The 14,955-nt window shown below is 34.6% G+C and overlaps 1 protein-coding gene across 1 annotated transcript; it reads left to right on the top strand.

Annotated features, from left to right (window-relative positions):
- The first annotated feature begins 12,703 nt into the window (after positions 1-12,703).
- On the top strand, positions 12,704-14,211 carry LOC149548131 (glutathione S-transferase U2-like). The gene is made up of 2 exons (XM_089792158.1): positions 12,704-13,237; positions 13,730-14,211. Exons 1-2 carry the CDS (start codon positions 12,926-12,928, stop codon positions 14,090-14,092), a joined length of 675 nt encoding a protein of 224 aa, XP_089648284.1. The 5' UTR covers positions 12,704-12,925; the 3' UTR covers positions 14,093-14,211.
- The last annotated feature ends 744 nt before the right edge of the window (positions 14,212-14,955 follow it).

Raw genomic sequence — 14,955 nt, 5'->3', positions numbered from 1 at the left:
CAACATTAGTAAAACAAAATTCAAGAAAAAATAATAAAATAATGAAGAGACTCAAAGAATACTAGAGAAAGATAAAATATTACTACAAAAAATTAGAAATGTCTAGTAGACAAAAAAGACTAACAAACTACTAATACTATAGATTAACCACACTATAAACTTCTACTAACATAACATTAACTATAACTATTCAACTCTTAGATAAAATATTTCTATGCTCCGTCTAGGAGCACAAAACTTGACACAAAAAGGAAACCATGACAACTAACTAGAATTATAAAGAGCCTCAATAAGAATCTAGTCCTTATGCTATAAACATTACTATATTTAGTTTGATAGATAGATGTGAATTCTACACAATCATATTGTTTAACTAATTCACAAAAATAACACACTTTGGCAAGATTTACTACACTTAGAATGAGAGCACCAATAGCATTTATTATTGCATCAAAATAATGGCCTAGAGTACATATTATATCCATGTATTTAAAAGAAATAATCACCTCCCTTTGTGTTAGGATTGAGAGATCTTCTAATGCAAACTCATGCTAAAAGACTAATAAAATAAAGCTATTTAAACTGACTCTCTAAATGGTACTAAGTAGGTCTCCACCCTTGTTTATATAAATTGATGGGTGCATGAGCTTTTACATGACTTCAAAATAATAAAAGAATGAGAAGATAAGAAGATAGAAGACATTAGATCATCTGGGAGTCACTAAGAGCCCTAAAAATGGAAGCTCGACCTTCTCTAGGTGTCTCTAGGCATTGAACTACTGGAAAAATGCATTTTCAATGAATGAAATGCTCTAAAATAGCAACTGGTAGTTAACTATCGGTGCATTGCTTATTTTCAAAATTGACAGCGCACCTCTGAGAAAAGCACACCTACACACCTTGGTGATAGGATCCAAAAATCAAAAAAATCTTCTAAGTGTCAATTTCCCAAAGTGAAAATTTTTCTAACTCCACAATTTTCTAGAGTGGGAATTTTTCTAATTCCATAATTCTCCAGAGTGAGAATTATTCTAACTCCACAATTTTCTAGAGTGAGATTTTTTTTGAAGTTCAAAATTTTCCAAAGTGAGGCTTTTTCTAAGTCCATAATTTTCCAGAGTGAGAACTTTTCTAACTCCACAATTTTCAATTTCCATCATCTAGGTCTTGTTGACCTTCAACAAAACTGATGTGTGAATGTTCCCCTTTGAAATTTTGGATGGAAGAGGTGATTTCTTGAGGATCCTGAAGCTTCATACTTTACCCTCACTTCTCTATGGAAATCATGAAGTGCGACTTCTTGGAAATTCCTTGGAACTTGAAAGTCATGGGTTTGAGTGTGATCTTAGCTACTACAGAAGACAAGGAAGCCATGGTAATGTTCAAGACCTCGAGTGACCTCTTGATGTTTTTAGATATGTGCGCCTGCACACCTTTAGAGATAATTCATTCACCAAATCTTCAAATCGTGCACTTATGCACGTGTGCACCTTAAGGGAAGTGCACAAGGTGCTCAATCAACCAAAAAATCAAAGTTCTCTATTTTGAAAATTGTTTTTGGGTTTTTCTCAAATGGGGTCTAGGAGCACTCTAGTGTACTTATTCTTGATATTCTTGATGATTTATTCCCTCTTTATCGCCCAAAATTTTCATATACTTGAACTCCTTCTACTTCTTCTATCTAAAATCCCAAGGCATCTATTTTGAAAATGCACAACAATACCATGGTAATTTTTTGTGCCATGGATGATGAGGATGGCATGATGACCTACACAAAAGATAAACATCGATATACTAGTGTTAGGGGGTGAAAAAAATGACACTAACTAACTAGACTCCTAAATCCAAACTACAAAGTTTCCAGTCCCTAAAGATACCCTATTCTGAGGACCAAGCTTTTGTGAGCAAAAAAAATTGAGGTCCCCATTTCTGAAGTAAAAAATGGGGCATGTGTTGTGGAACCACAATAGGTTATCCCTTGTACCTCCTTAAATAGGTAGTTCTAATATTTTTTCGCTTAAACATCATCGTAGATCTTAAGGTTTCAATTAGATTCAACACATACAATGAATTTGTCCAACTTCTTATTTGTTTTCTCCTTTTCTTGAAACATCTCTTTTAATTTAATCTATTTATTGCTTACCTAACCCTTTCCTTGCATTAAATCCAAGTCATCCAACCTTATCTTCAATGTACTTTACATATTCCAAGAAATTAATTGTGAGGGATGAAAGTCATGATTTTCTCATAATCTATTAAATTTTGTCCCTCATCCAACACTCTATTCTGACACCTGGTCATCACTGGATTACTTAGTCGCTACTAATTGTTCTCGTTTGGCACATATACTATCACTCACTCAATATTGATGCTAGATTGACACTATCTTTTCTCGGCTTATACTGGTGCTCGGTCAACACTAGCATCATTTGGCTTAAAATTCAAGTTCCTTAATCTTTTGTTATTTTTCTCAATCAATCCTATGCATTTGGTTATTCTTTGATCACTTCTTTTAGGCTTCAGTATGATTTCCTTCTTCGCTTAGGTTTGTAATCACCTAAAAATGGTCATCTAGACTATTAGCCCCCTTTTAAACATTTTGGCTAAATTAATTTAATCATTTACCTAAGCCAAATTGCTAATAATCAATTTATTTGATTATAACCTATAGTTTGACTATGCTATCCTAAGTTCATTATTTGATTAAAAGAACATGTCCCCTTTTAATTAAATAAAAGATCCCATTCTTCTAACCCACTTAAAGTGCACACATAAAGTCCTTTTTCTATTTTACAATTAAAAGAAAAGGTTTGTGAGACTTTTGTCTTATGTGACAAGTCAACTTATATTCTATTGGTTGACTTGTGTGTGCACATGGATCACACCTATTTTTGAATTCCACCATTGATCATCCAACATCTTCATCTTGATCTCTACCGTCCATATGACTTTAAAAGGGAGAGAGCTTTCCCCCTCAAAGGATCCATCCTCATTTGAATATTGTTATTCTGCAGGTTTTCTAACAGGTTTCTTTGGAGTTTTGTGGAGAACTTCTCATTTCTTGTCTCATTCTCTCATTCCATCACATTAGCATAAGATCATATGGCATTCTTAGCATAGTTGCATTTTAGTTTAACTTTGATTCCTTTGCAAATAATTAGATCACATAGATTAATAGTTGGATTTGTAACATTCCCATCTCATTGTTAGCATAGCTTGCATTGTGCATATCATCCTAATTTAGTTTCATTTTTGCATTGCATGATCTAAGAGTTCTTTGACACTAGCACTCTTGCTCTTGTCTAAAGAATCTCCCATTTTGTGGTTTATTAGCAAGGGTTGTATTTCTAAGGCTCAGCTGAGAGCTCCTATATACTCATTTGTATGCCCCTTGCACTCCATGACTAGGGAGCTCTAAGTCGGCATTCGAGCTTTCCAATCTATGGAGAACCTCGGATAGAATGATTTAGAGAAGTGCACCTTTTCTAGTGTACAAGGTTATGATTAAACAATCACATTATCTTGTCAAAGTCTAACTAATCGAGTTCCCATTGTAGTTCCTCATAACTCAATCTTTCCCCTAGGTCCTTTTGTAATGTCCTTCTCAAATCCTCTTCATCAATCATCTTAATATGACACTTTACTCAGATAGCAACTGTCTTACCAATAAGGTTTGACATCAATGACAACATAACAATTGTCTCAATTGTAGTTTCCAACAAGTAATGGGTTGAGGATTTTATTAAAAGATAATTTTTTAATTAGAGGGGAGTTTTAGAATTAAATAAAATAGGTATAGTACAATTATTTAGTTTAATATAAGAAGTTGTTTTAATTGATAATTAGACTATTGGTTGTCATTTAATTTATCAAATATACAATAGTCAATTAATTGAATTAACTAAATAGGGAATGACATAAATTAATAAAAAAGTTAAATAATTAATCAATGATGTCTTAAGAGATTACTAAATAGGATTAATTTATTGTGTAATCAGGCTTAGGTGTCTATAGAGCATACCAATGTGGCAAACTTGTTTTTCCAGGGATTAATTTTTATTTGTTTCTTTTTTATGTCCCTGTGTGCAATTTATTTGCATAATATCTTATTTGTTATTTTCTTCTATTCTGTCATAAATTAAGTTTCCCACACAAGGCTATGTGGGTCAAAATAGATTGCGATGATGTTGCAAGTGTTTCCCTACCTATATTTATATCAATAGAATATTTTAACCTCCTAATTATATATTCTTATTTTGTTTCCCCACTTTTAGTTTGATTTATCGAATTTTTCTGTGTTCAAAGAGGAGGTCTCCCTATATGCGGAGGCATTTGGAGAGATTGGGGTTCTTTTTATTCATTCATTTATGCTTTAGGAGGGTTTTCTTGAGGGATGTCATTCTTTCTTGGCAATTATATCAAAATGTATCTTAAAAGTCTAATTAAACTAAAAAAAGTTGACAATAAAATTTGATTGGAAACTGAAATCAAACTTCAAATTCAATACACATAAGAGGCATAGTTTATAAAAACACTTACTTCTTCTCCTGGGTCAAATTTTTTGATGTTGTGGAGCCATTTTGGTGTGATACAATCAACTAAACATTGAGAATGTTTTATGTATGCACTATTGATCTCAAGGGATTGAGATAAATCATGAGTTGTGAGTGAAAATGGGAGATTTTAGGTTGTTTTGGTATTTTAATTGTTGAGATAATGGGTGTTGCACACATTGCATAATATTGTTATATTTTATTATTTTATTTTATCATGTAATGTTCCGCTTAGATGGACATGCAACATGTAAAGATTTCCATAGAATATTCTTGATGAGTTGTATTGTAACATTGTGATAATATTTCATGTAATTATTTAATATTGGGGAAAAGAATTAAATGCCCAATATTAAATGTGGGGTCAGTGGGTTAGGTAGCACATGGTTTTAGCACATGGTGTATGTAATACCACTTAGTGGTTTTGTGGGACTTGCTACTATATAAGAAGCCACAAGGGTAGTTGTTGTGTGATAAGAGTAAGAGTGAGAAAGGCAAGAGTCGAGCGAGACAAGGCTTGACAGGTTAGCCAAGGGAGCATTTGTGAAGGTTGGAAGCATGTCATGGGATGTGTGGATTCATGCTTGTTCACATAGTTTTCTTGGTTGTGGCTATGGCCATGAAGGCTTCCATGGTTGTATGGCAATGGTATTTTTGCTGAATAATACATGGTGATGGATTGTTTTGGAGGCCAAGTTTTTCCCTCAATGAGGGTTTCCTAGTGTATATCTTGTGTCACAATTTTGTGGGTATGTTGTCTATTCTCTTGCATGTGAATTTTAATTATGTATTTATTTCAAATCTATTATGGGTTATGTGGAAACGGTTATATTCTTTACTGCCAAGTTTCCTTACAAGTGGTATCAGAGCTATGATTTTATTATTTGTAACCCTAGATTGAATCCATGGGAATGCATGAGAGGATAAAAGAAAAGGGCAAGATATATGAATGGTTTATTGCAAATCTGAGAGTTTTGGATTTGTTGTTATGATGGGATGTTAAAATATTTGGAAATGTGAAATTGTTGGAGAAAATGATTTTTCGGATGTTTTATTTAAAATGAGGGTTTTGGGGGGTAGCTTGCAGAAATGACCTCTTGGGTAAAGACATACCTCACCATTGGATCTGGGTCAATATTTTCATAAATTTTGATATATAATATGCTCTAGTTTGGCCATGTTCAGAGGAAATGAAAGAATTTTTTGGTTTCAGCCTCTGATGGCCGTCAAATTTAATCCCGTTAAAATTTTCGTCACAAAAAAGAGAGAATGAAAAATCACACTGAAAATGGTAAAAAGACTGTCTTAGTAAAATAGCCATAACTTTCTCTCAGAATATTGGATTTCAGAGTTCTTATAGGCGTTGGAAAGCTAATTTAGAGCACTACAACATGGTATAGGTTTGGTTCTATGATTTTGATATTTTGTCAGGTTTTAAGAGCCCTAAAGTCAGATGTTATTTATTTTGAGCACGAATTAGGGCATAACTTGGGCATACGAGGTCGGATTTTGGACTTTGAGTAGTCAACGAAAAGCTCTTGGAGAGCTCTACACATTGATTTAGATTTGGTGTAGGTTTGACATGATTTATTTGTTGATATATTTATTTGAACATTTTATGGTATATTTTGACTATGGTAACATTGTGAGTTTATGGCATTGGAGATTTAAGATTTGATGTCATTGTATACTCAGTTCATTATTCAGATTGGTCTCATAATGATATGGTTATCAGTGTTTGGCTTGGATATGTATGATGACTTGTTGGATCTACATGTTCTATAGTGTTGTAAGCGGTCTATACTTACAGGTTGCATTTATGGCTTGGTTATGGGTTGTCTTTGCCCATTGATCTTTCATTATTGATGCATATTTAGATTGGTGGCTTGGATTTGGGTTTTCTATGCCCTAAGTCACATGATTTTGTGATTTTATCTTTATGTAGAAGGGATGAGATGTTGTTACCAGGTATAGTCATGGTGGAGAATTGTGGTTGACTATTTTATGCTAACAAGTTAGACATATTGAGAGCCAGATGCTCGGTTCATGGATGTGATCATGGTGTCATAGATTTTGGCATGAAATGATTGGATATATAGGTACATCCTTGATGTTCATTAGCTTGGATTTTTTGATTAAGTTATGGTGGTATATCTTCTTGGTTGAGGATCATGGTTATTTGGTTTTTTTTTTTTTTGAGGAGCTCATGATGTGCACTTTAAGTTCTTTGATGGTTTGATGCCTTGATTGATTCTCATGGTTAGAGGATATTTTTTCATCATTATGTCATGGATAGCTTGGATACACAGTTTAGTGGGAGCTTGTGACATTGATGAGGTGACAGTGCAGGATTAGTTTCTCGTTTGGTTTGGATCTTCATATAGGAGATGAATTTTATGATGCCATAGGTGACTTGGTACCACGGTTGAGTGGGAGATTTTTTTGGCATTGATATATTTATTGAGTGTTTGCAGATGTTGGAGGTTTGTCTTAGATCCTATTGCTGCAGAAGTGTCTTTGACATTTGCATGGTGCACATGTTATCTTCATGGTATGTGAAGATGGATAGATCTTAAGGACTCATGGGGTTCTTGGTTATCTTCATGGTGTGTGGAGATGGTTCTTCCTGGTATGTGGAGATGGTTTTCTTCATGGTGTGTGGAGATGGTTGCATCTTGAGGACTCACAAGGTTCTTGGAAAAGGTGTGGTTTATGCTTTTAGGCATGTTATCCTTAGTATGAGGATGGTTTTATTATTATGTCATGGTATACTCTTGATATGCGTTTAGAGTTGTGACATGTTATAGCATGTTCATGTGGAGCATGTTATCTCTTTGGTTGAGATGGTTTAGATCATGTTGTCATGTTTATGTTCTTGAGGCCATGGTTGGAACTTTCACATTGATCTTGGTTTAGTTTCTTGGTATTGAGTACACTGATCATAAGTTGAATACTTCATGATATTGCTATGTTGCATTTGGAGTTGGCATCGATTGATTGGTTACAGGTGCTCATGGATACTTAGAGACAGTAGTGATGCTGATTTCTCTTAGATTAGAGAAGTATTTGTTGGGATAGTTGATGGTTTTAGCAAGAAGTCCGAGGGGTAGTCACGTGATATAGACTTGAGAGGAGATTGTTCTTAGATGAGTCTTGGTTGGAGACTTGGGTATCTTGATGAGCATTCTCATTCCCCACTCTTGGTCTACTCGGTGGTTTGCTACTTGAGAGGTATAGCCCATTGTTTCTCTTAGTTGCATTATATTTATGCTTGTCTTTCATATATATGGATCTTGAGCTATGGTACATGAGTTAGTTCTGGAGGGTTCATTTGAGAGATGGTTTAGCATTGGTTATCTCCATTTGCATATGTTGTTATGCTGGTTGAGTTTGGGAGATGGTTTTATATTGGGCATATTCCTTGGTTTAGGAATGGTTTATTGAGTTTGATCTTCTTGTGAGAGGCTTACATCCATGATTAGTTATATGGTATGGTTTGGGTGTTGTTGAGGCTTCTTGTTGGGGTTTTATGGAGGAGATCATACTTGCATAGTTTACATCTAGAGGTGTGTGTAGAAGGACATGATAATGATTTGCATGGTTTCTCTGGTCTTGATTATCTTCTTGGATGTTCAATTTTGCCTTCATTAGATTTGAGATTGGTTAGAGATTGTGATCACTGGTTTGTGCTCATGTATGTCATGTGAGAGATGACATGGTTATTCCTTTTTCTCTTTCCTCTATTGGTTGTGGAGAACTTGGGAGAGCATTGGAGACTGGTTATGAGATTTGTTCTTGCAGGATATTAGTTTATGTATTGTGGATGTCCTTGATACTACATGGATTCACTTCTTTGAGATGTTGTGAGTGGATTGGTTATAGATTTGACATTATCTTTTGCAGTGGGAGCTTCTTGGTATATATGTGGCAGGTATTGCTCTTAAGGCTTGTGATTGCAAGTTGCAAATTGGATATGTTGACGATATGAGATTCACTTGGCATACCTTTGGAGGTATGGATAGTTGGATGGGTTTGGCACTTTGCTATGGGTGCTATTTTAGCTATGGATATCTTGGCAACTATGGATACATGTGATTACCTTTGGATTAAGTTTTTTTTGTGATTGAAATTTCAGTTGGTATAGGATTTTATGATCTTCTAATGCAACAAGTTGGGTGGTTTTCTCTTTGCATGGCTTCTATGTATGTCCAATGGTAGTGGCATAATAGGAGGTGTAATCATTCATATTTGAGATGCTGGATACTTTGATTTTGTTGCGGGTACCAGGATGGAGCACTTGGTGTACTTTGATCCATGATGGTGGATGTGCTGGGAGGGATTGCTCCCTTATACATTTATGTGGCTACAGATTAACCCTATGCAATGTATACAACAAGTGGGAGATTGTTGAGATAATGGGTGTTGCACACATTGCATAATATTGTTATATTTTATTATTTTATTTTATCATGTAATGTTCCACTTAGATGGACGTGCAACATGTAAAGATTCCCATGGAATATTCTTGATGAGTTGTATTGTAACATTGTGATAATATTTCATGTAATTATTTAATATTGGGGAAAAGAATTAAATGCCCAATATTAAATGTGGGGTCAGTGGGTTAGGTAGCACATGGTGTATGTAATACCACTTAGTGGTTTTGTGAGACTTGCTACTATATAAACAGCCACAAGGGTAGTTGTTGTGTGATAAGAGTAAGAGTGAGAAAGGCAAGAGTCGAGCGGGACAAGGCTTGACAGGTTAGGCAAGGGAGCATTTGTGAAGGTTGGAAGCATGTCATGGGATATGTGGATTCATGCTTGTTCACATAGTTTGCTTGGTTGTGGCTATGGTCATGAAGGCTTCCATGGTTGTATGGAAATGTTATTTTTGCTAAATAATACATGGTGATGAATGCTTTTGGAGGCTAGGTTTTTCCCTCAATGAGGGTTTCCCAGGGTATATCTTGTGTCACAATTTTGTGGGTAGGTTGTCTATTCTCTTGCATGTGGATTTTAATTCTGTATTTATTTCAAATCTATTATGGGTTATGTGGAAATGGTTATATTCTTTATTACCAAGTTTCCTTACATTAATAGTGTTATAGATCGTGTACATGCTATAGCATGTACGTTCAATGTCTTGAATTTCCCAAACCTAAGGCTTAGGCAATCCAAGCCATAGAGCATACACAATATAGCATGTACACACTTTAGTGCATACACACTATTTCTTTTGGTGGACAAAACACATTTTTGGCATCCTTTTGGTCTCCCATCTTTGTGCACTTACTTCATTGGTATACATTTTTAAAATAGACTACTTGATATTTATGTAATCAATCCTACTTTTTAATAATATTTACTCTTATTATTTATGACCACCATAGTTGCTAACAAACCAAACACAGAAGAAGAAATGATTTTTCTTACTGATTAGGTGATTACTCATCAAATTATGTATTTTTTTCCTAGTCATTGAAGCATAACCAAATTATAAGTCACCACCCCTGTCAAATTCACCATCATTTAACAAAGACTAAACTGCATTAGAATCCTTAGTCATATTTTGACTGAGTAACCACATCTTTCTCAATCTATATTCTTCTTCTTTATTTTCTTTTGTTTCATTCTCTTATCCTCTTCTTCATCCTTTGAGATCATGACAATTTATTTTCCTTCAACACTAGTTTTTCTTTATTTAGGTTACGAGGAGGAACCATTGACATCAACATCTAATCTTTTCTAACTAGAGGATGAAAAATTAGCACGAGACAATAGGATGTCTTCCATTGCATGGTCTCTTTATTTAGGAGATTCTTCCTATATACCACTTGGGATGACCCTTCTAATATGGATATGAGGATTTTCAAATGTTTCTCTAGTAGGCATATTGGGAGGGTAGTTATAGTGATTCCAATGGGGTCTCCACTTAGTTGACATGTCTCTAGGCCATGGATGATATAACTTGACCAAGTCATACTTCTTCAATAAAGTGTCAGCTAACACTTTATGTCTCTTAAGCCAAAACAATTTGTTAGGGAAAGTGGTGGGAGGAGAGACTACTATAGACGAAGGGTCTACCATGATGAGATATAGCACAAACAATTTTGGATGTAAGAAGATTGATCAAGAGGATTTAAAAATTTTTAAATAGTTTGTACAAATATAACATTAAGATAATGAATGCAAGGAATACTTGCAATGAGTGATATGATGGAAGGTGCACATGGATTCACGAGAGGATTTGAAAATTTGGGATTCATCTAAATATGGAAAGAAAACAATATTCCACTCGCATGTTGGGAGTAACAAAAAAACTAAATTGGTGAAGGTAGTTTATTTTAATCATAGGAGGTATGCTACAATTTTATGATAACTTATAAGGGCAGCTCTACTGCCCAAATTCCTTGTGAAGTTAAATGAGCTTGAGGAAAAAACATTAGATAAATTTTGGTTTTCTTGTTTACCTATTTTAATTTTGTTCTATTCATTCAATTTTTTCTCATAAATATTAGTTTGGAATGCAATTAGGGATGGTATGAAATGGTTGGGAAGAGAACATATATAACATATATTGGAGGGAGGTGTCAAGCAATGTGCTTGAGAAGAATGATACTAGTTTCAATTGAACCATGTAATATTGGATATGATGTAGAGTTGGTTAGAAGTAGAAAGATTGGGACAAAAAAATAATTATCTTTAGGTTGGAAGGCAAAGAGTCACTTGTGCATGATAGATTGGAGGCAAAGTTTTGTCATCATTTTTAAAAATGTGATGAGATCAAGTAGATAGAGATCTATTAAAACTAAGGACAGAGAAATTAGTGTTCGAAGAGGTGAGAAGTGACATCAAACTCAAAGGAAGATTGAGAAGCTTTTGTTTGGATTGTGTGATTGGAATGTGAGTGTAGCCAATCAAAATTTCAATCAATATTTTTTATAATGTGAAAAAAATAGTTTTACTTTAGGCTCTAGTTTGGTGATTAGATTTTTTGTCTTGATAAAGAAATTGTATGTTGCATTGCTCTATTTTTACTAAATCATTTTCATTGTAATGAGTTATTATTAACATTTTGAGTTCTTGTCACCTGTGAGGGTAGAAGTAGATTGCATTTGTTTTGGTTGTGGAAGTCATCACTCATCATGATTCAATAAAACTTTGTCCTATGTAGTTTAAATAAAAATAATTTTACTCATACGAAAAAAATATTTTGTTAGAATTTATTCTTTCCCGATCAAGATTGTAATGCAGTTCAATGTGTTTTTACCTTATGGGTGATCCACCAATTGCATCCTAAACTCATTTGCAAGTTCTTAACATATTAATTTGGCTTGACAACAAGTATCAAAGAGAGAACCCACCTCCTTGATCTTGATAGAAATCTTAAGATATGAAAAAGATTTGTAAGCTCTTATTCTTTCACTTAAAAACTTTCAATCATGAAGTACACATCTTTAGATACAATACAAGAGATTACATTATTCTAATTAGAATTTACATTATATATTTTCCCTTATTCATCCCATTGTTATTGTGATCCTTATTTTTCCTTGACCAAAATATACTAAATTTTAGAATAAATCAATCATATTTATGAACACTTCTTGTTTTTAGAACTAAATTAAACTTCACTTTACATTGCTTCTTCACTTTACATTGCTTCTTCACTGTCTACTTCAAGCTTAAGCCAACCAACGAAGAGAATAAGACTAAAGATGACCCACCACTTGTAGCCCTAACTCGTTAAATTTTTTAATTAAGTTAAATTAGATGTTAAAAAAAACTAAAAGCTACCTTCTCAACCTTGACGGAGGTGTTAATATTTTATAGGGTAGCTTACCTTCTTTCAAACAAACATCTTTTCAAAACACAACTTAAGATTCTTATCCTTACAATCACAATTTGCTATTCATCTCTTTACATTTGGAAATCATGATGCACAATTCAATGTGAAAATGCCATAATAATTGATTAAATTAGATAGTATGATTATCCATTTACTAATTAATGAAAAGTGGAAGCAATTCCTCACACTATGATTGACTGAATTGGCGGTGGGAGTGGGGATGTAGAAAAAAGATTCTCGTCTAAGCAACTGCACATGAGATGCCATACATGTTACTCTCAATCATTGCGAAGGGAGAGAATCTTCATTAATAGAAAATTTCTACTGCTGTACATGTCTTGCCAAATTCATGATTTTTTCTGCAACCATTTCCATTAATTAATAAAAATTTAGTATTATTATTGAAAATGAGGTGCGGGCCATGTTGGGTTAATAATTGCGGGAAGGGAGGTTGAAAATGGCATATATAGAGGCAGAGGCAATGGGGGTGATGAGCAGAGAAAGCAGGGGAATGGTTAACAATGGGGGAGGTGAAATTGATATCATTCCTGCTGAGCCCCTTTGGCAGAAAAGTGGAAATTGCTCTCAAGGCAAAGGGGATCGCGTATCAAGTGGTGGAGGAGGATCTGAAAAACAAATCAGATATTCTTCTGGAAGCGAATCCGGTGTACAAGAAGATCCCTGTTCTTCTCCACAACGGCAGATCAATCTGTGAATCCAGACTCATCGTTGAGTACATCGATGAAGCGTGGCCTTCTCCTCACCAATTCTTTCCACACGACCCTTACGACCGTTACCTTGTGCGATTCTGGGCAGATTTTCTGGATCACAAGGTCATTTACTCTCTTCCTTTGCCTCAAATGGATCATCAATTTCAGCGTTTTTTTGTGTCATTCTTTCTGTCCCCTTGCGTCCTTGTGTGTACTTGTAGTATGCATCTAGAATGAATGATTATTTTGAGTGTTTGAGCATTTAATCTGTTCCTTTGCACGCTGCAGTGTAATATGAGCCCGAAATGACTGAGCAATTTGAGTGTTCGGTCATTTAATCTGTTCCTTTGCACGCTGCAGTGCAATATTCACCTCAAATGAATGTTTAGTTTGAGTTTTTGATCATTTAATCCGTTCCTTTGCGTCCTTGTGTGTTATTCGCATAGCGCACCTGAAATGAATGAGTATTATATTTGGGCTAAATCTGGACATTTAATCTGTTGTTTTGCATGCCTCTGTGTAATATGAAGCCGGAATGAAGGATTAATTTGAGATTCCTGGGAGTGATTTTGAGAGGCATGAATGAATGACTCGAGTAAATATTTGTTGTTGCAGATCAGGGGAATTGGAATAATGTGCGCGGATGAGAAAGGGGAAATGGAAGTGGTGAGAGAAGAGTACAGGGAGATGTGGAGGGCGGTGGAGGGGGGGGTGGAGGAGATGGAGAAGAGGGGAGTGGTGGCGGGCTCAGGGGAGGGGGAGGGGCAAATGAGGTATGTGGATCTTGTGATGGGGTCGTGGATACCGTGGTTTCTTCCACTGGAGAGCTGCGGAGGGCTCGCCTTCCCTTCAAGCGATGAATGCCCCGCTCTCCACAGATGGCTCCGCGCCCTCTCTCGCAACTCTCTCCTCACTTCCACCTTCCCCACCTCCTCCCACATGATGGACTACGCCAGAAAACGCTTCCATCTCCAATGACTTCTCTCTCTTCATCCCCATTTTATTATTACTATTAATTAACAATCAATGACTGCTCCCAATATTTTAATGATCGAGTCGTTACGGGGTTAAAAATTAAGGATCTCCAATTTTATTTATTTGCCGTGGAACATTTTACTTTTAAGATTTCGAACGAATGAAAGTTTATGGGATGCTTATAATATCAAGCAGTTTAGAGAGTTTAAAAGAGACATGTTTTATTTAAATTTAAATTTTATAAAAATTAGGAGATATTTTTTGATAGTAAGTAAAATTGTAATATTGTTATTATAATTTAATTCTGTAAGTTTCAATCAAAATCATAGATTTTTCTTTTAGTTCATAAGAACCTGTCTCATTTAGATTCATTTAGATGAGAGATGATTCTTGTGAACTACTACTCATAAAACATATATCTATGAGTTTGACTCTAAAACAACATAATTCAATTCTAATAGCAATAATAGTATAAAAGATCAAGGACCACTCTTGAAATGAAATAGTTTAGAGGATGGGAACTTTTGAATCATATTTCAATTATTTTTTAAACCCTATAATAAACAATAAAGATTGTAAATCAACAATCTCACTATGAACTAATTTTTAAACTTCTTTTATTATTAAATTGCTTAAATTACTTTAAACTTGTATACACTTTTTTTTCCTAAATAGTAAATGTATTTTTGTAAAAGTCTTGCTCCCAAAGAGAGTTTCCCCTACAATTTCGATACCATTTATTAAGAATTCTTAAGACAATTTTTATAGTCAAATTATTAAAAAACTTTATTTTTTATTATTTTTCCTCATCTCCATTCGATGCTCCCATCTTTAGCCTAAATAAGGGGAAGTTGTGACGGGACAGA

Source organism: Cupressus sempervirens, chromosome 7 (genome assembly GCF_028749045.1).
Source record: "Cupressus sempervirens isolate cs-2001-9-10 chromosome 7, ASM2874904v1, whole genome shotgun sequence".
NCBI classification, from domain to species: domain Eukaryota; kingdom Viridiplantae; phylum Streptophyta; class Pinopsida; order Cupressales; family Cupressaceae; genus Cupressus; species Cupressus sempervirens.
The sequence above is the reverse complement of the archived record's forward strand: the minus strand, read 5'-3'. Positions and strand labels throughout refer to the sequence as shown.